The sequence below is a fragment of the Pelodiscus sinensis genome, chromosome 5, assembly GCF_052426305.1.
Source record: "Pelodiscus sinensis isolate ZL-2025 chromosome 5, ASM5242630v1, whole genome shotgun sequence".
Lineage (NCBI taxonomy): Eukaryota > Metazoa > Chordata > Testudines > Trionychidae > Pelodiscus > Pelodiscus sinensis.
Window position 1 is genome coordinate 71,805,695 of NC_143056.1, and position 24,067 is coordinate 71,829,761.

At 42.8% G+C, this 24,067-nt stretch overlaps 2 protein-coding genes across 4 annotated transcripts in view; one reads left to right on the forward strand and one right to left on the reverse strand.

The window, feature by feature from the left end:
* ARG2 (arginase 2) overlaps positions 1-1,492 on the forward strand; it is a 29,947-nt gene extending 28,455 nt beyond the window's left edge. For all 3 annotated transcript variants that reach the window (XM_075927399.2, XM_075927398.2, XM_075927397.2), the window contains one exon: positions 1,058-1,492. In XM_075927399.2, coding sequence (XP_075783514.1) covers positions 1,058-1,263 — 206 coding nt within the window. In that variant the 3' untranslated portion in view covers positions 1,264-1,492. The remainder of the gene's footprint in view (positions 1-1,057) is intronic.
* VTI1B (vesicle transport through interaction with t-SNAREs 1B) lies at positions 1,401-23,987 on the reverse strand. Its single transcript, XM_006113398.5, has 6 exons — positions 23,632-23,987; positions 19,014-19,072; positions 9,343-9,534; positions 5,752-5,925; positions 4,074-4,135; positions 1,401-1,810 (listed from the first exon to the last, which is right to left on the reverse strand). Exons 1-6 carry the CDS (start codon positions 23,744-23,746, stop codon positions 1,714-1,716), a joined length of 699 nt encoding a protein of 232 aa, XP_006113460.1. The 5' UTR covers positions 23,747-23,987; the 3' UTR covers positions 1,401-1,713.
* Between the last annotated feature and the right edge of the window lie 80 nt (positions 23,988-24,067).

Below are 24,067 nucleotides of genomic sequence, written 5' to 3' on the forward strand. Positions count from 1 at the left end.
CCCAACTATCACACAAACCCCCTAGCCAAGAGCTAGTTTTGCCTTTTACAATAAGTTACCCACAGTCTTAAGACATTATAACAGTTTACTTTAAACCAAACTTGGATTTCATGTTGCTTCTCTCTAACTAGACTGGAGCTAAGTAACTAACTTTACATCAGTGATTTTGAAGTGATTATCATAAACTGTACAAGTTCCTACTTCAGATAGCAGTGAATAGATGGGGCCAGACTTTTAGAACTTTACAGATGCATAAATGACTAGCTTTGCATCCAGTTTCTTTTTTGCATTAAATGTGGTAATGGTGCACACAATAATTAGGCAAAACTATTTTGCATATACCCAGTTCTAAAAATCTGTCCCTCATCTTGGAAGTGATCCTAAAACCCAAGGCTCAAACTTCCACTGAAAAGGAAAAGGGGCAGACTGCTAGAATCGCATTTTTCTTCTCTCAATTTTCAACATCCACTGGATCACACTAGCTTCCATGAAAGTGAAATACTTGTGTTGTCTCAGAACAAGTCTTGCTAAAAGATGACTCAGTTGCATGTGCACTGAGTTTTAAAAGTACCATAAAGGTTTTCAAAATGGGGCTAGGACCCTTCACTTTAGTTCAGCTGAAAAATGCAGTTATAGTTCAATGGCTTATGTTTTTAGACCTTTGCTCACAAGCCACTGTTACAGTTCAGTGGCTGACAACCATAACTCTATACCTAACATCCATCTAGATGTGCTCATAGTATAGGCTGGACAGATCTTAGGCCTGTTCTTCAAACAGCTTGAGTATTCACATTTGACATCTATTAGCTAGAAGGGGTCTTTGAGCAGGATCCAGGACCTGCCCAATGATTGAAATTCTGGTACTTGATAAGCTCATCTTTTCCAAGAGTAGTATAAGACACAAACTAGCTGGTGACAAGTGGGATTCAAATCCTGGCTCTGCCATTGTAGCCCTGTGAAACTGCACCCTGGCATTGTAATAGGCTGTGCTGGTTCTGAGTGTGTATCGTGCTGGACTTCTGTTCCTGCTCTGATTATTTTTTTTAAATTTTCTTAGGATTGCTTTCAGCTGTGGACTTGGTTGAAGTAAACCCATTGCTTGGAGCCTCTCAAGAGGAAGTGAACGCTACAGCCAGTCTTGCAGTGGATGTGATAGCTACATGCTTTGGGCAGACAAGAGAAGGCACACATGCTGTTCTTTATGAACTCCCAACGCCCAGTTCACCAGATGAATCAGACGGTGAGGAGCAAGTGAGGCTTTAGAACCCCCACATGTTGGAAGACACTTCACATTGGGCATTCCAGGGCTCTGCTGAAGCACTTGATAGATTAATGGTTGTCAAACACTGAGTGTTTTACTTCGTTTTTAAAGAGACTAGTTTTTCCATTTGACCAATAACTACTGTATGATGTAATGTTTTATTCATTTATGCAATTAGATGTACATTTAGCAAAATAAAAACACTGAATATCTTGTTACAGTCTTACATGACTTCAGTCTTAGCCTTTGCATTTTTCTTTTTAGCCTCCATGTCTTTCTAGAGCCAGTCCAGTAGTTCAGTTGAAAAATGCTGTCAGAACCCACCAACTCAATCACAGGGCTTTCAACTGGAATAGACACATCCACTTCTACAGCCAGTTACCCACTCTCTCAGCTATGTCCCTTCATAATCCTTGAGACACCTGGGAAGACCAATCTGACCAAACACAAGCTCAGCTCTTGCGGAAGAACTTGTAGTAAACCACACCTCCTAGGATGGCTAATTCTATGAGGATGATGACAGACAGCAGCAACTTGTTTGTTATAACTCTAGAACAAGAAAAGGCAGTTTAGGACCATGATACCAACGGCTTGTACATAGTGATAAGACTTAGTAGGTCAAATCTAAAAGCTCTTGGAGTGTGTAAGACTGTTCTACTACCTTAGAGTGTTTTAAATCTTGATTACCAATGGAACTTATTTCAACCATTTGTTCCTCCCAGTTACCAAAAGTTGATTTAGTTTTTAAAACTTGTCATTAATCTTAATGTACTTCCATTTGTAGAGACTTATCCACATAGCTCTCAAAGAGGAAGAAGGGATTAAGCAGTGCTTTCCAGCACTTCTCTGGAACTTCTGTTTGTTCTCCATTTTTCTACTTCCTGTGATGCTGCATTCTCTTCCACCCCCCACGTAGTGTACATTTATCCAACTGTTTTAGTCTCACACAGTAAAGTGGGCAGGACCATCCCATGTTTACCCAGTAAGTCTAAGTCAAGTCACAGGTACTACTTGGGAGCAGAGACTCCCCAAATAGGACTCAAGTGCCAAAACCACATTATTGTACATTAGCTTATGTAAGCCACCATTACTCACTCATTACAAGCATTTTAACAAAGCTGAGAAGATGTTAAGTATTGAAGACATTTATCACACTGGTCCCTTCTGCTAAAGTGGCCTTTGACTAGTCTTACCTGTGGAAATAACTTCCAACATAATTCCCTTTGAACAACAGTGCCCACCTCTACCAATGCTTTCCAAGTGTACCCAAGGATAGGTTGCATAATGATAAAAGCAGCTCATCAAGAATTCCCACTGCCCTCAGAAGGTAGCCATGCTACATCCTTAGGAACTAATGGCAAACTGTAATTCAGTTGTTGGTTTAAAAAAACTGGGCTTTTTTTCCCTTTTACGTCCATGAGCCAAGTTCAGCAAAAGACACCTAGCCTAAAACCCAATCAGTAAGCTGTTAGGAAATTAATTTTTACCAAAGCAAGAGATCAGTGGAGTGTACTGAGGACCACTATTAGCACTAGTGTAAACCACTAGTACAGGACAGAGGGTGAATACCATAGACTGTTGACAAAATGGGTTATTTTCAAAGACTCAAGAAAAGCGAAACTAGCAAATTAAGTAGTGAGGCACCATGTGGCTTTGTCTACACTGCAGGGTTTTTGCACAAGAAGCTGTCCGCAGAAGAGATCTTCTGCAAAAATGCATCCACACTTCAAAAGCACTTCGCAAAAGTGATGTGCTTGGACACTCTTGCACAAGAAAGCTCTGATGGCCATTAACAGAATGGCCATCAGAGCACCTGTGATAGGCTCCTTTTCCACAAGAAACCCCTGCGGAGCATCCACACATGCCTTTATGTGCAAGAGATGTAGCACAAAAAGGAGTTATTCCTCAGGGGGAGAGGAACAATTCTACCAGCAAAAGCCCCTTTGTCCTGTCGATTTACTGTTTGAGGTTTTTTTTGCGCAAAAACCTTGTAGTGTAGACATAGCCTGTTAGTATAAGGTAATATTATGCTTGATTGATACATACTTAGGAACCAAGTGTCCATTGCTGGTAGCTTAAAAAGGCTGTTTGTTCAATATGCAGAAGCAATCAAAAGCAATGTGTTAGCAGGGGACAGAACAGTGAATGCTAAACACAAGTGTATGGTACAGTTTGCCTGTGAATACAGTTGTCAGCTTGTCACCCTCTCTCAAAAGGCTGAGATTCATATGAGGTTATTAGACAGATAGGTAGGGAAAGATTACATGGAGAAATAGGGTTAGGACTACATAGTTTGTTGTTCATTTTATAAGAATCTGAGTGCCACTCAGGAATTCTAGTTTTGCTCCAACTGAAATAAACAGGCAGTAAAATTAAGGCGCCTTAATTTCTACCTTGCACTTTTACCTCTCACCAACAGAAGTTGATCCAATAAAGATTCTCAGTCATCCTGGCTCTAATATGCTCAGCTACTGAAAGATACCACTGCACTTGGAAAGGGGAGAGAGAGAGAGACACTGCAGCTCATTTACCTGGATACATTTCTGTTACATTCAGTTTATCTAAAATCCTTCTGCAGCTTCAGCTTTGGCATTTTTAATTTCCTTCACTATGGATTATAAAACTCTGCACTGTCCTATCGGAGATGGCTGCATTTTGGGTATTGCGTGAGGCAATTCCTGCACAGTCAGTAGGATTCAATCAGTAAACTACTTTTGAGATTTAGAAGAAAGGCACAATAATTTCCCCAGAATTGGTTATTATTGGAGGACAACATTGCATTAAAGGTAAGTAAATTAACCACACTACTAACCTTCTTGATATGGAACGTAGAATCTTACGGGTTTTGCTTAAGTTTTCATTTGTGTTCACTAACTACAAAGAAAAAAACACATTAGTTTCCACTTATTCTGAACGGCAATAAAATACAAAGCCAAACCTTGTATTCTGAGCCGAAGTGCACCAGCAGTTGGTCGAGGGCACAACAAATGAAGCAAACAGAAGATCTGGGTTCAGGAAGGATCTTACTGTAACTTTAATGAGCAGGCACACAGCATTGTATCTCAAAGCACCACCTGGACCATTGGTCTTACGTGAGAAACCATGCCACTTGTGATTGATTACTCAAGCCACAGATGGCTCAAGTGTAGTCAATACTCTCTCAGTACCAAAGTAAGAGAAAAGTGATGATTTGTCTAAAATAGTGGTTTTGATAAGTTATCAGATAAATAGCCAATTGAGACCAACACCACCATTAAACTGCTGAAGGACTGTTAAAAAAGGTAACCTTGGGATGAATAGCAATATATTATGTTGTCTGGTGCTCTCTAACAGCACTGTGGGGAGCTTACCCCTTTCATATCCTTAAGGATAAACAGAACAGTGAAATATGAAGAATCTTGCTATATTGGGAAAAATTAGGAATACCAGCAAGGAAACAAATGAAAGGTTAGAGAAAGATTTGACACATGGGCAGGAAAGGAGATCATTGGAAAGTTAACACATTATTACAGCCTTTATACTATGCAGTCAATAAGCAGTTTTTAAAATTACCTTGCAAGAAACAAGCAAAAAAAGTTTTAACATCCTCTGCTCACAGCTCCAGGAAAGTCCACAGAGGCTTTTAAAAACAATTCTAAACTTTGGCTCCTTGTTAAGGGAGCATATGCAAAAAGAAAGTGAGCTTGTATTTATTACTATTTTAATAGATGGACCAGTTTACAGATAGCACTACAAATGCATAACTCCACAAACAAGTTTAATGGGATAATAAATCCATACCATACTACTCAAATAACTAAAGCTCACCTGTGCACAGGCTTACTTTGCAGAGCTAGAGGTAAGAACGTGTCTTCACTTGTTAAGTCAGCAAATTTGACAGAGACATCTTGGACAAAATGATTAGACTGCATTGCATGAATTAGTCTTTTTGAAGTGGAACTGCATTTTGACAATGGTTTGCTCAAATAAAGGCTATGTGTTTAAACGCCTTTACATCAAGTTTGTATAGTTTAAAGCCACTATCTATACTTTACATTGTTAGTTGTTGGGCTACTTCCTGGTTTAGCCTCAGGGAGATGGATGAGGCCTACTGGGTAATCTCCATCTCATCCACATATAAAAAGTTAGGTTGAAAACTGATTTAGCCTCTTCCACTTGCTTCACACTGACAAAAATGACTAATATTTAAACAGGAAGCAGTCACTAGCACAGAACTCAAAACTTAACCAAAACAAACTCAAGTTCCACTTCAAAGTTCACCCCTTGTAACGAAGTGCTCTTTATGATGGACATTTAGAATGAAATGGGGGATCAATTTTTTATTCGTCACCAGTCTACAGTCTTCCACCCCTACCAACTGCTCCTTCTTCCCAGCTGTCCATATTGCAGCTTTCATACCCAGGAAGTGAACATCTGACAGAAGCACCCAGGTCTCCCAATAGGTTAACACCAGGCTATTACATTACAGTGCTAATAGTTGTTACACTCACTCTGCTTTTGGTGCGTTCCAATTGCTCTCGCTGGTCCCCAAGTTCCTCAATTATCTCTGTACCTATCTGATCTGTCTCTGCAGCGATCCGGTGTGAACGGTCAATACTCTGAGTGGCTCGGTTCAGGCTGTCCGTCCCCTGGAGAAGCAACACCCTCTGCGACTGCAAATGAGTCTAAAAATAGGTTTTTTACTGATTCACTATTAAAAATGGGAGCAGAAACATTGCTTTCTGCTGCATTCTAGAATTGAGGCGCACAGCTTTATAGACGATACGCCTATAATGGTGACATGCAGGGGAGAAAGTAACTTCAAGTTTCTTCCAGATACTGTCCTATCCCTGCCAGCTCTTTAAATAGCTCCCTGCTGGCTTTTGTTGCACCCTGGCCAGCTCTTGCCAGAGATGCGCATCAGGGTGCCACCTGCTTACATTCGCCTCTGGTAACGAGGCCCTTTTAGGTTAATAGAAGCTGACAAATAGTGTTTGAAAGTAGCTGTCATAAATTATGTCAACTCTGTATTACTTACAATTAGCCCTGACTATATATTTATCTGCAACATTTCTAGAGAATAGGGAAGAAGCCAAAGATAAACATAAGTAAGAGGAGGAGGAAAGAGGACAAACTCTTTCACTAGGAAGATTAAGAGCCAGAGAACAAATTACTTAAAAACAGATTTCCTTGTTTACACCCTTTATAACCACATTCATAAAAATGCAAGTAAGTCACTGAAAAAGGCTGAAATATGGAGTAAGAGATACTGTTCCTTATTTAGATTAATTTGATTTTCCCATCTTAACTCAATTGTGTCCCACTCTTTCAATCAAAACCCATAGGAAAAGAAAGATTCAATGAATAAGTAAACTGGGACGGGAGCAGAGAATTCAGGACTCTTTTCTTTACTACATCTTTATCTCTTGTAATGCAGGCTCATCACATATTGCCACAAACTAGAAGGATCTGAAGAAATCTAACTCCAATAAATGAAAAAAAGGGACTAAAGGAGCTCCAGCAGAGCTCCTCTAGGCTAGCAAATACATTCTCTTTATATAACCTCTTTTGGAAACAAGAAAAGCTAGGGTTTCTTCTGTCCATCATTTGCATGACTTTAGGGACAAATATCTGCTCTAAGAAGCTAAGAAAAAAACAAACTGTAGTTAAATAGAAAGAGGCCTGGTGTAGTTCACACACAACAAAACTACACTCAAAATAGGGTTAAAAAGGATATTAAACCTGGCAAAGACATGAAAACGGAGTCAAAATGAAGTGTTAATCTTAGAAGTACAGGTGTTACTTGAGAATGTTTTAAAACCTTTCTGGTTAGAAATAAATGTCACATTTTTCCATCCTTTAATCTTCACCCTGCTACTAGTGATACAAATATTTTATTTTTAAGTATTTATCTGCTTCTTTATCCCTACCTGAAGTCATTCCTTTATCTGCAGCATTCACAATTGGTTGCTGTAGAGATTTTTATGGGGTTACATCAGAGGATTACATGGGAACAAGCAGCACCAGATGGAATGCCTAGGCCACGAAGATCCTCTTTTCATACAAATAAGTAGCCCAGTCACAGGATAAGAAGCTCACTGACCTTGAGGCAGAATAGAATATTTTCCTAAGGTTTGAAAAAGGCTTTAATCTACTACCTTGTATTAAGGTATTGTAACAGGCAACAAATGACTTGTGCTGCTGCAAAATCCAGACAAATCAAGGATAGTGCCTCAGTCTCCAAAGTTTCCTGGCTTTAGTAATTTTTGTGCCAATGAAAGGTATTCCCAAAGATTAAAATAATCCAACCACGTGATGTGTGCAGCATAGACAGCAGCTTCAGTCCCAAACAGACCAATGTGCCTCAGAGCTTTAAGACAAGAGGTGATTTCAGTCTCTATAGTTCAGTCATACATTGCCTTAACTATCTACAGTACAGGAAATAAAGCTAACAAATCTAGTACTTCAAAGTTTTGAGTGGTCTGAACAATATTCTACTTAAATATATGATCTGTTACACACTTCATGTACCTTTGACAGCGAAATAAAATTGGTCATTTAATTTTTTCCTGAACTACTACAGGGGTGCGTCTAGACTGGCAAGATTTTGCACAAAAACTTGCCAGCTATCTATACTGGCTTCTTGAATTTTGTGCAAGAGCACTGATGTTCTAACGTAAGAATTCAGTGCTTCTTGCGCAAATACTTTGACGCTCCCGCTCAGGGATAAGCCCACTTGCGCAAGAGGGCCAGCGTAGACAGGCACCTTAATTTTTTGCGCAAGAAAGCCCGATGGCTAAAATGGCCATCTGAGCTTTCTTGAGCAAAAGCGCATCTATACTGGGCACGGATGCTTTTGCGCAAAAGCACTTTTTGCGCAAAAGCATCCGTGCCAATCTAGATGCGCTTTTGCGGAAATAGTTTTAACGGAAAAACTTTTCAGTTAAAAGTATTTCCACAAAATCATGCCAGTCTAGACGCAGCCCAGTTGTATTTTCTATGCTGTAAGGAATGTTTAAAAAAGTCTTTCAGTGGGTGCATCTACACAGCAGAGCTTATCTCAAAATAAGCTACACAAATTGAACTACCGTCTTTTAGCGAATATACCCCGCTCCTGAGAATAACCCGCACCCGAATATGCCCCGAGTATAACCCGCTGGGTACACAAAACTTTTTTTCAAACTGTGCAGGGGAGGCGGGGGGGCTTCTATGGGTGTGGGGGGGGGGGGAAATTAGCCACCCTCCGGACGGAGGGAGCACTCACCCTGCCTGGTTTCCGCGCAGCTGCACAACCTCTGGGCGGGGGAGCACTCACCACCCTGAGTCCCACACGGTCACATAACCTCCAGGCGGGGGAATGAGAGCACTCCCCAGCCCGGAGGCTGGTGGCTGTGCAGCGGGGGAAGAGCGCTCACCACCAGGTGAGTAAAAAATATTTTTGTATACCCCGCACCCAAGTACACCCCACATTGGGGGGTGTGGAGTTGGTAAAAATGAATATAACCCTCGGGTTATATTCGCTAAAATACGGTACGTCAATTGCGTAGCTTATTTTGAAATTGGGAACGTCTACACAGCACTTATTTCGAAATAGAGTACTCTTCCTCATCAGACTTCCCTTACTCCTCATACAGTGAGGGTTACAGCAGTTGAAATAAGTCCTCCAGCTTGACAGTATTTTGACAATATTTCAAAATAACTGCCTGCTGGGTAGACATACCCAGTATGTTTAATGAAAATCTGTTTTTTGTGTGCGTGTATGGGGGGAGAGGGTTAATTGAGCCAAATGCTATTAGAGAATCAACAAGCAAATTCATTTTGAGTTTATTCTTTCATTCTTACCAAGTTGACATCTGCTTAAAAAAAAAAAAAACACCACCCACAAACCACAAGAGTTACAGGTACAATATTTCTCTCCTGCAAAATATTCTCTATTATACAGCTCCCATCACATGCAGAGTAGATTTACAGACAAGTTATATAAGCTCAGAAACTAAGCAGGGTAAGATAGAAACACTAAAAGTAGCACAGCTAGCTACAGCTGAAGTAGTAATCTAATAACTGAGTGTTTAAAATATTTTGAATATCTGTTTGAAACTTACTGTCTGCTCATTTTCTGTGGTATAGATTCCATATTTTGTGTCCCCCCGACTTCCAGGGCACAACCCCAAATCTGTGCTTTTCATCTCTCTCTGGAACATGGCAAGGTCTCTCTTGTAGGCCCGGATTCTGTTCATCATTTGGTTGCGGAAGGACACTGGGGCATATTTCAGTTCTTCTTCCATCTCTCGCAGCTTTGAGGAGAAAAAAAATAGTTACAAAAGCAACACATTCAACTAATACAGGGGAATATTCAAACTATGCCCAACCCCAAGCTGTATTTGCAACTTGGCAGGCATCTGAGGGAAGAACCTATTTTGTGAGGGAGGATATTGTAACTGCCTCATTTAATACAGATGCACAGCACACAAGTCTAGCAGCTGCTTAGCTCAAGATAGAGTGCTGCATAACAGGCCAGTGGTCTCCATAGTCACATCTTCACATAAAAATGGCAACCAGACTATGATTCCACAAGCCTAATTTTGTCCAAATCTCAGCATAGTGTTCATACTGTGTTTAACAGCCTTCCCTCAAGAGAATCTAAACGTTAACAAGGTAAGTCTTATCAGTCTGTAACCGCATCACAGAGAGCATTCTCTGAATCAAGATCTCAAATTTACAATTTTATTTTTTACAGTGAAAATAAGGAATAAGTCATACTTGTCAGGATCATGTCAACAGTGTTTTCCAAAATTTGATTTGCATTGTTACTCACACCCCAACAGAACAAGAGAATACCACTTGAGTAAGACACTGGTGTACATGTGTACCCTGGTACAAGTCGTGGATAATGCTTCAACAAAGGAGACTAAAACTAAAATTAAAAGGCTGATTTTCTATGTAGCATTTAAATAGCTATACTTTGGCCCTGTTCACATTTTTTACACAGTTTTAAGTTGCTGTCAACTTTCCCATCACATCTACACAAGCAGAGATAGGCTGTCAACCAAATTTCCTTATCTGAACTCAAGTTCAGGACCATCTCTAAGTAGGACTTGTGACTAGAACTGGGTAACATTTTTTTTCAGTTCACTGGCAATTCCAAAACAGTTTTTTAAAAGTGATTCACCTAGAAATGTTCAGGAATGTTGGGCAAATAAAAAAAGTCACCAAAAATTAATTTCTGCTTAAACAAAATGCTTCATCCAAAATTTCTGTTCGGCTCTATTTCAAGCCCTCAGTGGGAGTATACAGATTTCATTGTGTATGGATCGCTACACCAATAATCCTTTGATGAATCAGGAAATAAAGGTAGTTACTACAGATGCATAGTTTAAGGTCAGAAAGGACCATTAGATCTTTTATTGGTATATCACATGCCATTTCCCCCCAATTACCCCATATGACTTGTCTCTGGCTAAAGCATCTCTTCCAGAAAATCCTTCAGTCTTGATTTGAAGATCCAGAGATAACAAATCCCCCACTTTCTCTAGTAATTTGAGTTTCAAAACCACTGTGTCATGTTTCAGAGATTCAACAATCATAAGATTCTCAAAAAATACAAAACCCAAATGATATATTATAAAAAATATACAGTCAAAAAATAAACTTCTGGTTGATCATTAGAATTTTGTGCTGAAATCTAGAGCCACAACCATCCAAGAGGTAACTCTTTTCCCTGTGATGGACAGTGTACATCAAGGCCAATGAGAGTTACATATGCAATTCATGTATTTAGTACAGCAAGTTATTGTACAAGTATAACTAACCAACACATCAAAGCTATATACTACAATAAGTGGAGTTTAAAATAGTATGAGTTTCCCATGGGAACAACTACAGAAAAGTTCTGGGACATATACTGTATAGCTAAAGAAATAAAATTAAAAGGTAACCATTATATAAATATGGTACAGAAGAAATTTTAAGCCTGTAATGTTATAGCTAAAAAAAAGCAAATTGAGACAGTTTTGCATTGCTTTACATCTTCTACTGCCCCAACAATCCTGCATCTGAATGTTCTTCTGAGTGGCTCTGCATATTCATATTTATGGATATTGTGCTACCTGGTGCTACTTTAAAGGTAGAACCTTCTCCAAGCAATGCCTATTAGAGTACACAGGCATCCTTCTTGCCTTCTCCAAGTTTCCAAATGTTCTGAGGGCAAGGCTATATAAGGAATATAGCACCCTCTCCTGCCTCAGTTCCTTCCACCTTTTGCACCAGACAGAAGCAAACCACTCCAATTCATCTTGGATCCAGGTTTTTCCCACTGTAGACAGTTCTTTATATACAGGCAGTCCCCGACTTACGCGGATCCGACTTATGTCGGATCCGCACTTACGAACGGGGCTTTCTCGCCCCGGAGGTTGAGGTGGCGGATTGCTACCTGCGAGCTCCGGGGCGAGAAAGCCCCGTTCGTAAGCTGCTCCGGTGCCCCTGGTCTGCTGTAGACCGTCTCCAGCAGACCAGGGGCACCGGGCGGGTTCCCGCGCCTCTGAGGCTTTGCCAGAGCAAAGTCTCAGAGGCACGGGACCCCGCCGTGGCTGCCGCTTCAGTCCCGGTGCCTGTGGTCTGCTGGGGACCGTCCCTAGCAGACCACAGGCACCGGGACTGAAGCGGCAGCCACGGCGGGGTCCCGCGCCTCTGAGACTTTGCCAGAGCAAAGCCTCAGAGGCGCGGCACCCTGCTGCCGCTGCGGCTCTGCTCCCCGTGTCCCTGGTCTGCTGGGGGGGGGGGGGCACAGCTAGTGTGCTCCCCCCTCCCCGCAGACCAGGCTTTTGTTTTGGACTCTGGGGCAGAGCAGCTGGGGCGCTGCCGATTGGTCCTGCAGCGCCGCTCTGGGCACTACTGGACCAACCCGGCAGCACCCCAGCTGCTCTGCCCCAGGTCCTGATTCAGCTGCTGCTGGTCAGTTTCAGCAGCGGCTGAATCAGGACGCCTGGGGCAGAGCAGATGGGGTGCTGCTGGGTTGGTCCAGTAGCACCAAGGAGCGGCGCTACTGGAGCAACCCAGCAGCACCCCAGCTGCTCTGCCCCAGGCGTCCCCAAGTCAGCTTTTGCTGAAACTGACCAGCGCTGACTACAGGAAGCCCGAGGCAGAGTTGCTCTGCCCCGGGCTTCCTGGAATCAGCTGCTGATCAGTTTCGGCAGCAGCTGACTTGGGGACGCTTGGGGTTCTTAAGTTGATTCTGTATGTAAGTCGGAACTGGCGGTCAGTTTCAGCAGCGGCTGAATCTGGACGCCAGTTCCGACTTACATACAGATTCAACTTAAGAACAAACCTACAGTCCCTATCTTGTACGTAACCCGGGGACTGCCTGTAGTTACGGGTAGAGTAATAAGTTTAGATACGTTAGTATGCTTGGTGAGATTCAATTCCATGTAATAGCTGAGCTGGAGGAAGCACCTCACAATATCTGTTTTTAGAGTGAAGGAATCTTGTTTGGATTTTCTGTGGATCAGGTCCCTGAAACCAACAGCTCAAGCACTACCTTACAGGTCTCTCCAAGGTTTGGTGTCTCCATGTAGGCAGTGATGGGGGACACCAAAACTCCCATACCCCATGAGTTCTTGGAGTGTTCCTTGTCCCTTATCCACTGGACACTTAAGAGTTACCAGGTTCTGTTGTCAGGGCCAGATTTACATGCTTTTATATGCACCTAGGAAAAGCATCTTCAGTGCCCCCTGTCCCTTATACTGACAGCTGTCCTTCATGTTTTCTGTACAATAAAACCCCCCCAAAACAAAAACCAACACATTTAACTCTCAACTATTAGGTGCCCCTATGCACATGCCTCCTGTGCCTAACTGGAAATCCGATCCTGTCTGTTACTAAACAACTGTACACAGCACCTTGTAAGCTTTAACCCAGGATGAGCACTTTGCTTAACATCACAGCACTTAATTAGATTTAATGAAAACAAGAATACATGAATCATTGATAACAAATGTAAAGAATATTGAAAACAAATAGTCACATACAAAACCATAACATGCTTTCTGTAGACTAAACTTAATAGGTTAACCTCCTGTATAAAGAATTTTATTTCACCTGAAATCTTCTGCAGTATTTTCAACCAAGTCTGGCTGAGACCCCACTTTCATGACTGCAAACAAGCTATCTATTTATTTCTTCCTAGGTGCAGGATATCACATATTTTCTTTGGCTTCTAGACACACATCCAAAGTTTGTCATCTTTACCCACTGTAGCCAGACAGACCGCCCCCGCACGCTCATATCATCCATCTTATTTGCCTTTCTGAAGCATACAGGACAGAGAAGGAGCAATAATATCAGCATAGTCTATGCTGGCTCATCTGATCCTGAAGAGCTGAAAACATAGATATGAGGAGAGAGCGATTAAGGCAATAAGCTGGCCTCGAGGCTGCGAGAACTGCCCCGGCTGGCACCCATGTTGATTCGAACACACACAGAGTCCCTGGGAGAGGAATTTCCCACTGAGAAAAGAATCCCCAGTAATTCCAATTTAGTTATCTCTCTTACAAGTGTAAATTAAGTTCACAACTCCCTTGTAAGAACTGGTCTCACAAAAGACAGACCAGCCCCATTTGGCATGACAGATAAGAAAGAGAAATACGTGACCCCATGAGTATAAAAGATGGGTCCAGCACACACTCACTTGGAGTGTCATTCTACCCTCTACCTGCTGGTCGGGTTAGGTGTTTGACCTCCCGAGGTTCTATGGGGACGCCCACCTCGTATTTTCATCTTTCCTAGGAACTGAGGGACCGGCCCTGGCCTGACATGCTGGAGTCGAGAGGCACAGAAGGGGGTAAAAATTGTACCTGGATGTGGTCCTCTGTCTTAAGTGTACACATAGAAAGAGTAAGCTGTTACTTGGTACAATTATTTCTATTTTTCTATATTGTAGGGATAACATATTAATGTATTGAAAATGATTCCCCCAAATGGAAGTGACTCCCCATAATTTGTTCCCCACAACTTAAAGTATTTAGATTTATTATTAATTCTTCTTATTATTATTATTTGTTAAGATTGTTAAATGTTTAGATTTATTATTATTATTGCCCCCTTTAGAATATAATGTATTAGGTCATGTAACTTAGAACTGTTAAAAATATAATCCTATGTAACCAGAAACAGCCCCCCCCCCCTCTGTGCTCCAGGGCATGCTCAAGTTTGTGCAAGGGGCTGCTTGAAATTGACATTGCAGAGATACATTGTAACAATGCATTGTCAAGCCACTAACTCTGCTATGGGAGCCAAGCCCTGTAATTGTCTAAGGGCATTGTTAACTTTACTTAGCAGTCAGAGAATGTTTTAAGCAATACCACCCAGAAACTTTCTGTAACTACAACTTTTATTATTATACAAAATACTGTATGAATGTATGAGAGAGTGCTTGGATGATGAATGAATGGCTCTGAGAGGTGCCAGCCTGAGAATACAGCAACAAAGGGCTGGAGAAGGCGTCAGGTGCCAGTGCAACCAAAAGGTGTCAAGTGGAGAAACTGGAGGTCCACCCGATGAGATCACTGATGAGCACCTGGCAGCCACCCTGGAGACATCAGCATGATACAGCAATTTCCATAGACTGGCATAGGAAAAAATTCCTATAAGAACTGGACTAAAAAACTATGGAACCAGAGTCCAAGGTTCTGCTGCCAGCCTACCAGGAGCTTCAGATGCGCATCTGATCAGGACTTCGCTCCCCACTACCATCACTTGTGTACAGAGTACCTGGCCAGTATTCTGTCACAAGCAACTTCCAGGCTGGTAACTATACACAGAACTTGAATGAATGGATGTATGAATGAATGGTATATATATATATATATATATATATATATATATATATATATATATATATATATATATACACACACAAGTGTATAAGGGTTAAGTAGTGTTAGGAATAAGTAGTTAAACAACGTTGTTTGCTTCTATCTTTTCTTTATTTTTTTATTATCTTTACAATAAATGTGGCTTTTTGCCTTATCCCCCTCATAAGATCCTGCTTGCTTTTATTTGGTACAACAATATCTTCTTTGTAACCATTTTTAAGATCTATATTTTGCTAGTAGTTAAGAAATAGAACAATAGCCATTGCAACCATATGATTTATAAGCTTCCTCAAATAAACCTGTAACTGTTTAAGTTTTAACCTGACTCCTTCAGTTGCTGTAATAGAACCAAGCACAATTTAAAAGAACTTCAGCCGGTCATAAAGGGACAGATATAGGGAGAGCTTGGGCATTTGGATTTGTGTCACACCCAGGTGGCAAAATCCGTTGGGGCGCTTCTCAGCCTCCCCGAGGCTGCCCGCTGCGAAGGAATTATGAATTCTAGCAGCTGAAATCTGAAGTGTAATAAGCTCTCTCTGTACACTTATTGGGGCGCCCTTCAACCTCTTCCAGGTTGCCCACTGCAAGGGACCCCGGTCTCAGCAGTTAAAGTCTCAGGTGTATAGTACACACACACACACACACACACACACACACACACACACACACACTCACTGCCCTGACCCTCGGCTGACACCCACAGACAGGATAATTCCCTGTGGCTTGTTTATTTCTGCATGTTTTTTTCCTGTTTTCTTTAGATCTGTGTATTAACATTTGACTTCAGATATAAATGGAAATGTGTTAGCTTACAAAGTTTAATTTACATCTTGAAAGAGATATATGTATCTTAGCTCCTTATCTACAGGAACCAGTTTAAAGATACGTCACCATTTGGTGACCTACTTAAGAACATAATTTTTTTGGTACAGACATAACTTCTTGCACAGAAGGTGCACATACAGGGATACTGATGAACAGTGACACCAGTTTTCATTTGAGATCTCACACAAGATTCTTTGGTGATTTAGAATTGATATACCAGAATTCGGAGACCCATATAACTCATCCACATCCCCCTTTTAAACTGATATCAAGAGATACTTTGGTCACAGTTGGATGGCCATGTTAGGTATCTGAAAGACCTTGGAGAAGGCTGCTTTCCTTCTGTATTTTCTATTTACCAATCTTTCACACCCAAAGCACATGAGAAGAGGCAGAAAGCAGCTCTTGCAGATCAAAACTTTGGTTTCAGATGGTTGTCAGATCAGAAATCTATTAAACCAGGTTCTGCCACTCTGGGTTCCTCTAGTACCCCTACACTGTGTACAGGTCCCAGGACATTGGGATTGATTCCAGATTTATCTGTTAAAACCATCAAAACTTTGAAGGCACCGCTGGTGGGACTAGGTTAGCTGCCTTCTGAGGAAACTAGAGTCATGTCATTAGCTTTGGCGACATTGTCTTATTTTTAGAGCTAAAGGAGGCCGCCATTTTCAGTGGGGCGAGAACCCATGCATCAAACTTTTGGAGCTATCCAATTCTGACATAGCTACAATTCCAGCCCTTAAACCAGGGGTGGAGGATGTCTGGCTTGCCTGGATCCTGCCCCTGAGCCGCCCTCCCCCCCCCCAGCATTGGGGAGCCCATGCTGGTACTTCAGCCCCTCTGCGGGGCTGGAGCGCACAATATCTACTAGGCTGGGCTCCTATAGGCTCTGGGAAACGTGGGGAGTATCTTTCTCCTTCTCAGGCGGGGGCCACAGTGAGGGTTTAGGTTTTTTTGCTCATATTTGCGTCTCACTTGTATGGCCCCCAATTGATTTTTATGTGGGTAGTGGCCCCTGACCCAAAAAAAGGTTCCTCACTCCTGCCTTAAATCTATGTGAGTTCCAGTTCTGACTCTAAACACCCTACATTCAAATATATCACTGGATTTTGTATTCTCCATGTTAGTGGAACTGGCTCCTTCTGCCCTTATTCTGGGGCGGCACTTGGATCCAAAAATAAATTTTTTGTGTTGTGGCTATTGTGCCTCTTTCCCCTTCTGAACATTCAACTGAATAGGATTTACAAGTCCTGCTGCTGGTTTCCTCTTCTTGGGTAAAGAAAGGAAGAGAAATTATTAGTGCCTCTCCAGATCCATCCATACCTCCTCCTAAGCTTTCTACTACAGAGGTGGCCAACCCACGGCTCGCGAGAGCCACATACAGCTCTTCAAAGGAAAAATTGTGCCTCCCGCACCCACAGCTGTTCCGTGTTCCCCAGCTCTCACCTTTTTTCCTTGTCTCTTCAGGGCGCCGCTTGGGGCAGCGAGATCTGACACTGTGGCCGATGGAAGTCTGCTTGGGCCACACGTGGCTGTTAAAGGGGCAGGTTTTTTTTTCCCTTGTTTTTTTTGCTCAACAACTTCTTTCCCTTGGCTCTTTGTGCTATATCCACCACTATTTTGGCTTTTTGTCTGTAACGGGTTGACCGCCGCTGTTCTACGGGGTCTCCACACAGATTTCTCTCATCCTTTATTCCTCACCTTCCTCCAGATCCATCGTTGTCTCATATAAAGTCCATACCAAATCAGAGGTCTGATCTTCATTTAGAGAGTGGAAAAGAATTAAGTGACTTTTTTCATGCTTTCTTAGCCTGGGTTCCCTTACTCATTTCTTTCTTTTATGGGTACATTTCCAGACCCTAACTATTGGAGGGACTAGCAATCCTGGATTCCACAGCCTTATGGAGTTCCACCACAGGAATGCTTCCATCGTCCCTCTTATAAATAGAAAGGCAGTGTCTTATCTGATAAAGATTTGAAATCTGGGCAATGCTTGAATCCAATTCCACTATATCAGTCTGCAGTTCAGTCAGTTGTGTCTGACACTTTCTGAAGAGGAGGATGAGGAAAGATGACTTTTTTGAACATGAACGAACAGATACCATTGATCAAGCTGGGGTTCTGTTTCATTGCCTTGAACTTGGACAGTAACCACATCAGAATCCTCAGGATCTTTTGTCTCTTTAGGCAGCAGGGAGCTGGTCCCCTCAGGTGCTGGGCCAGGTTACTACAGAAGGCGTGGCTCCCTAGAAGATGACCCTCTCCTTCCCTGGGGCAGCCCCAACAGAGCAGGACCCTCCCTCTATATTTCCATCCCTGCCCTGGTACTTCTGGTGAGGGGGTTGGGGCAGGTTTGACTTCAGCCACCAGGAGGAAGATAGTGGTCCTTGGCTCTCAAGCCTGGCTAGAAGCCACTTCACCTCATCTCACCCTGAGGCCACCAAAAATGATCATTGTGAGAACCCTGGCCTAACCTATAGAAATGCTCAGGGACGAAGTACAAGGGGGCACGCACATGTTCTAACAAGCTCTCCTTCAAGAGGGTTCTAACATTGAGTGCCCACCAGCCAGCACAAAACCCAGAAGCATGAACATGCAGAGTCATCTCAAAGAAATCAATTTACAAGCAACCAACCTTTATTTTTATGGCTCTGTCCATTAGATTTTGGGCAGAACAGGATCTGAATGCCCAGGATCTGTAACATGCACACAATTGTATAAACCCAGGAAGAAGATGGGATTAGACTGCCATATTCAAATGATTCTAGGATGCAGCAACTGCAACCAAAGAAAGTGTAAAGCAGGAATTTGCTACTTATCTCTTGGGGTTGCCTCCTGCAGGATCAAAAATCCTAAGAATTCTGATTGCACCTGCAGCGTTCTGCTTTGCTTGGTAATTGTGAGGTGGCATTTGAGTTTAGTGCTAGTGAAACGTGCAGACTTGATAGTCTTGGAGAATGGAACTATATTTACCTAAAATGGTAAAACAGGTAGAGGATGTACTCTCCATACTAACCCCATCAAGAGACTTATTTCTAAGGAGAAGGGGAAATAATCAATGTAATGTAAATTCTTACCGTTTCATTTGCCTCCCATTGTTTCTCATCATATTCTCGAATCAGTTTCTTCTTCTCTTCTGGAAAAGGAAATATATCAAATATGCTCCAAGGAAATGAAAACAGAACTCAACCCATCATAGAATGGGAACATCACACAGAAGACTAAATAACAGGAAGAGTCCAACTTACACAAGTTCAGCCTAAAATGAGGACTACCAGAACATTCTCACAATTTCTCTGGCTCTTTAACACCCACCACACTGTGGAAGGGGAAGGGGGGGCCGCTCAGCTGGGCCCAGGGCAGCAAGTGGCCGTTTGGGGAACACGGACCCCAAAGGGCCGCTTGCTCCCCCGCCGGGGCCCAGCTGAGTAGCGCAGCACTGGGCCGAACCGCCATGGAGGGAGGAGAAGGGGGGCGGGGCGCTGACATATACGGCCAGGGGGCGTGGCCATGTACATCAGCGTTCTCTCTCTCTCTCTCTCATATATATGATTACCTATCGTGGGCTGTGTCTAGACTGGCAAGTTTTTCCGCAAAATCATCTGCTTTTGCGGAAAAACTTGCCAGCTGTCTACACTGGCCACTTGAATTTCCACAAAAGCACTGACGATCTCATGTAAGATTGTCAGTGCTTTTGCAGAAATACTATGCTGCTCCCGTTCGGGCAAAAGTCTTTTTCCGAAAAACTTTTGCACAAAAGGGCCAGTGTAGACAGCAGAGATTTGTTTTCCGCAAAAAAGCCCCGATCGCGAAAATGGCGATTGGGGCTTTTTTGTGGAAAAGCGTGTCAACAAAAATGCAATAGTGAATATTTTATACAGACTTGCAGAAAGAGCTTGAGAAGGCTACAACACTGATTTAGTTATAAAAGGAAAGGGCAGTCATGTTTGGAAGAGTTCTGATAAAAACTACTGTTCCTCTCTCCTAGAAGCCAGTGCAAGTTTGCCCTAACTTCAAATAAGATCAAACCTAAGATTGATGCGTGCGGAGAAATGGTTAACATGCATGATTACACACAGCTCCCCCTCAGTGCTGCAGAAATGAAGGGTAGCAAATGTGAGCTGCTTGTCCCCAACATGTAACCACTGAAATTTTACACCATTACTTAACTGAACAAACTTTAACATCCACAATATATATGTAATAAATCGACTGTTAATTGTTCTCCCTTTGACTCTGCTACTTCACAAGAACAAGAAGCACAAGGGGAGTAGACAGGAGAGCAACTATTATCGACCCATTGTGGTAAGCAGATGTAGGTGTATTGACTTCAGCTATGTTATTTTCATAGCTGAAGTTGTATAACTTAGATTGATCTCTGCTTATAGTGTAGACCAGGCCCAAATTGTGATAAAGGTCATGCAGTGTTAATAAAAAATATTAGAATGGTTCTAGCCTTACACAAAAGTCAAAATAGATTTTACAGTCTCATTCAGAACATCCAGGATTAACCTGCTACTAGAATATATCAAGCCAAGTATCAGTGCAATTGAAGGAACAAAGCTGCGGAAGAGTCGTTGATGATGTTATCCATGTAATCATAACAACGCTAAAGAAGTGATTCAATTCCTTCTAAAGTAGAAATAAGAAATAAATAAAATCATTTTACTTTTTAGCGATGGGTCTGATCAATATTGCTTAGAAATCCCATTTTGTCCTGGTATCTTATATATAGAACAGAAAAGTCTGCATTTCAGTCAAGGAATTTATCTTGTTATGTCAAGAGAAACAGCTCTCCAGATCTGCATACTTCAACAAGAGTCTAAGAATTTAAGATCGGCCACCTCTGAAACGCTTTTGGGGATGACAAAGTCTCTGTAAAGTCACTTTTTTTTTTCTATTATCCAATTCTGAGGAAAGCTTCATGGGACTTTTCAGAACACTAAGATGCACCTGCTCCCAGTTAACTAGATGCAGAAGAAACATCCACTAAAAAAATTTACTTACCCCATATGGGGACCTTCCTCAAGTCCCACAAAATTTCTTGCAAATTATTTTTGAAATCATTCTTGGGGATTTTCCTGGTTTGAGCAATGATTTATAGCATTTACAACTGAAAATTATCCTTAATAAGAATTTCAAAAATTGCTTGGCAACAATTAAACTGATTAGCCTTAATAGCAGCAACTCATTTCTTCAGACCCTCCCTCAGTTTTTCATGCAACTTTAATGACACTATTTTACTGACAAACTTCCATGACCACTATTCATAAAATTACCTTTTAAAATTGCACTATACAGTTAAATCAGCTTCCTGCTTACTGTTCTGTTCTAATTTTGAACGTGGGATAGTGTTCTATTTAAGTGCTTTCTTTGTTCCCCTCACTTTGGTATCAGAGTGCCTCCCAAAATTATAAAGTGATGAGTCATTTCTCACTCTTCCATACAGCAAAGCAGCAAAAGATAGATTTATAGGGGTTTTGGGAGGGAAGGCTAGATTGTAAGTAACTTGAGTTTTGCAGTCAGTTTCAATATCAAGCAAGTCCATATTTGTGATCCATTCTTGATGATAATAATATACTGTGTCCAGTAGAATATTGCCATTTTGGAAGGTCATCATCATACTACATGAAGTAATTCTTGGGACAATTTTATGGAGAATTTCAAAGAAGAGAACACAGACTTTGAGTTCAACTCAGTATTTAATGGGGAGCCACTTGTCAGTTGAACACTGCAGTGTTGTGTTCTCAACAGCCTAGGAGACTGAGCATAGGAGCTACTGGATTCTAAACAACAAAGTTTTTATGAGTTTGATGCTTACATATTAAGTACAGAGAATTACTATAATTAATCCTGGTGGTCACATGACTAACAAGTGCCAAAGAACAAGGAATATTTTGCCTTATTCACTCTTCTGGCAAAGAATAGATATCAGCTGAGTAGACTTCGGTGTCACACTTCTGAAAAGAAAGGGAGCTTCCTGATTGTGAGGAAATTCATTTATATTGCTAACATTCCTTTGTCAGGTCACTTCCCTTTTCCCCCCAATATAACCAGCATTCACCAGATGAATTAAAAGGCCACCATCAACTTTTAGAGAGATTCTTCCATTAGAAATCATTTCACCTACTTACCAGTATCTGCTAGCTAGATCAAACAGTAAAACTCAAAAATTAGAAAAAAAAGCTCATTTTTCCAGGATTACTTTTTACATTTAACAGCAGCACAGTGTTTCACTTTAGAAATCTTCTGTAGATTATGTGGTCTCCCACAGCAACAGGAAAGAGGAAATCATTTAAAAATAAGAAAACGTAGCAGTAAAACTACAAAAATTGCCTAGAAGACTTAGAAACTGCTTTTAACTCTTCATTATTAATTCAGTTGACTAGATAGTGGCCTTTAAGCTAGGGATATAAATTTATGTTTAATTAATTAATTAACTGGTTAAATGTTATGTTTAACCCAGTTGTTCCCAACCTGTTGTCAGCAGACCCCTGGTGGTCTGCAACAGTACTGTAGGGGGGTCTGCAGAAAGTTTAAAGTAGAAATTAAAATAAATGTACAGAGCCTACTGCAGCCAGCATGTCCTTCAGCCTGCATTGCTTCCCGAGCGGGCTGAGGGATGCGGCTCAGAAAGCAGCTTGGGCTAAGGGACGTGCAGGCTGCAGGCACAGCTATATTGTTTAGGGAGTCCATAACATTTCAATAGATTGATGCTTACTAATTAACTATTCACATCCCTACTTTAAGCAAGATTCTAGTGTTTCAGAAGGGAATGGGCCTGGGATCATCGGTTAACCTTCACAGTTACATGCAGCTCCTTTCCCCTCCCCCCAACTGCTGGCAGATGGGAGCTAGTGCAAACAGGGAGCCACCTGCCCCCACTCTGCTGCCTCAGATACAAGGCAGCAGTGGGGGCAGGGAAGGAGCTGCCTCCCACCTTGCATGTAAATGTGTAATTGCTGAAAATTTCAGCAATTACACATTTACCTAAATAAATGCATTTTAACAGCCCTACATTGCATATGTTTCATGTTTGTGCTGACACTTAAGCCAAAGGCCCAAAGTATACAAGAATTTACATAACGTAAGTGCAGTGATGTCAGTGGGACTACCTTATGGACAGGATGGTCCCCCATACTCAGATTAGCCTGCAGGGCCCTGGATGGGCTACAGCTGGCAGCAGCAGTATTCCCCCCCTCCCCCCCCCCGCCATTCACCTCAGGAGTGGGAGTCGTAGTAAAGCAAAGCTACATAGTAGCCAGCCTTCATTGGGGCTGGGGAACTCCTTTTTGCTGCCTCCAAGGTGAAGCGGAGAGGTGGTGGCGGGCAGAGCAGAGAGCTGTGCTGCTCTGCCGCGGTGAGTGTGGGGAGGCGATGGCTGCTGCCATCACATACCAGCTCTACTGGAAATCACCAGGGCTGCGTCCTTTGGGGGAAGAGGCTTGAGGGAGAGGGTGCGATGGGGGACTCACGGAGCAGCACAGATTATGGAACTACTCGGGCCACAAATGGCTCCCGGGCAGAGTCTGAGACGCCTGATCTTAAGGGTCAGACCTCAATTTGCACGTCCCGTTCAGTTCTTGGCCTCTAATAAGGATGCCAATGACCCTGCGCCGCCCCCCCGCCAGACAGACTCGGGGGGGGGGTCTCCCGCTCCTAAGCAATAACGGCCGCGCGCGCGCGCTCCCTCACCGGCCGCGCTCCCCCGCAGTCTCTCCGGGGCGCCTCGCAGCTGCTTGTGCAGCCCCCCGAAGATCTCGTGCAGCCGCTCGAAATGCTCGGAGGAGCCGGAGCCCCGACCCGCCATGGCGGCAGCTGCTGTCGTGTCCCGGCCCTCTCGCCTGCTACTAGGGGTCCGGGCTCATCGCCCTCTCCTCACAGGCACTTCCGGGACGCGAGTCGGGGCCTCCCCATCCCAGTGCCTCGTCCCGCCCAGGGGGTTGCCCACTTGGCGCCTGATGATCAGTCGCTCGGCACCGCGGGCAGCGGCCCTCTGGCCACGAGGTTCTCGCCTTGCTAGAGCCACATGTGGAGGCCGAATCTCCGCTCGCCAATGGGGCTAGCGCCGTTCTACGGAGCAGGCATAGTCGCTGCCACCCCAAAGGGGAGGCGCCATCCTCCGAGCCGC

Bases quoted from the DNA above. Each gene is read 5' to 3' on its own strand.
- VTI1B (XM_006113398.5), bottom strand. From the start codon at position 23,746: ATGGCGGGTCGGGGCTCCGGCTCCTCCGAGCATTTCGAGCGGCTGCAC. The intron at 19,073-23,631 runs GTGAGGGAGCGC...TTCCTTTTCCAG, and splicing joins ACTGCGGGGGAGCGCGGCCG to AAGAGAAGAAGAAACTGATT. The intron at 4,136-5,751 runs GTGAGTGTAACA...TTTTCTTTGTAG, and splicing joins TGGAACGCACCAAAAGCAGA to TTAGTGAACACAAATGAAAA.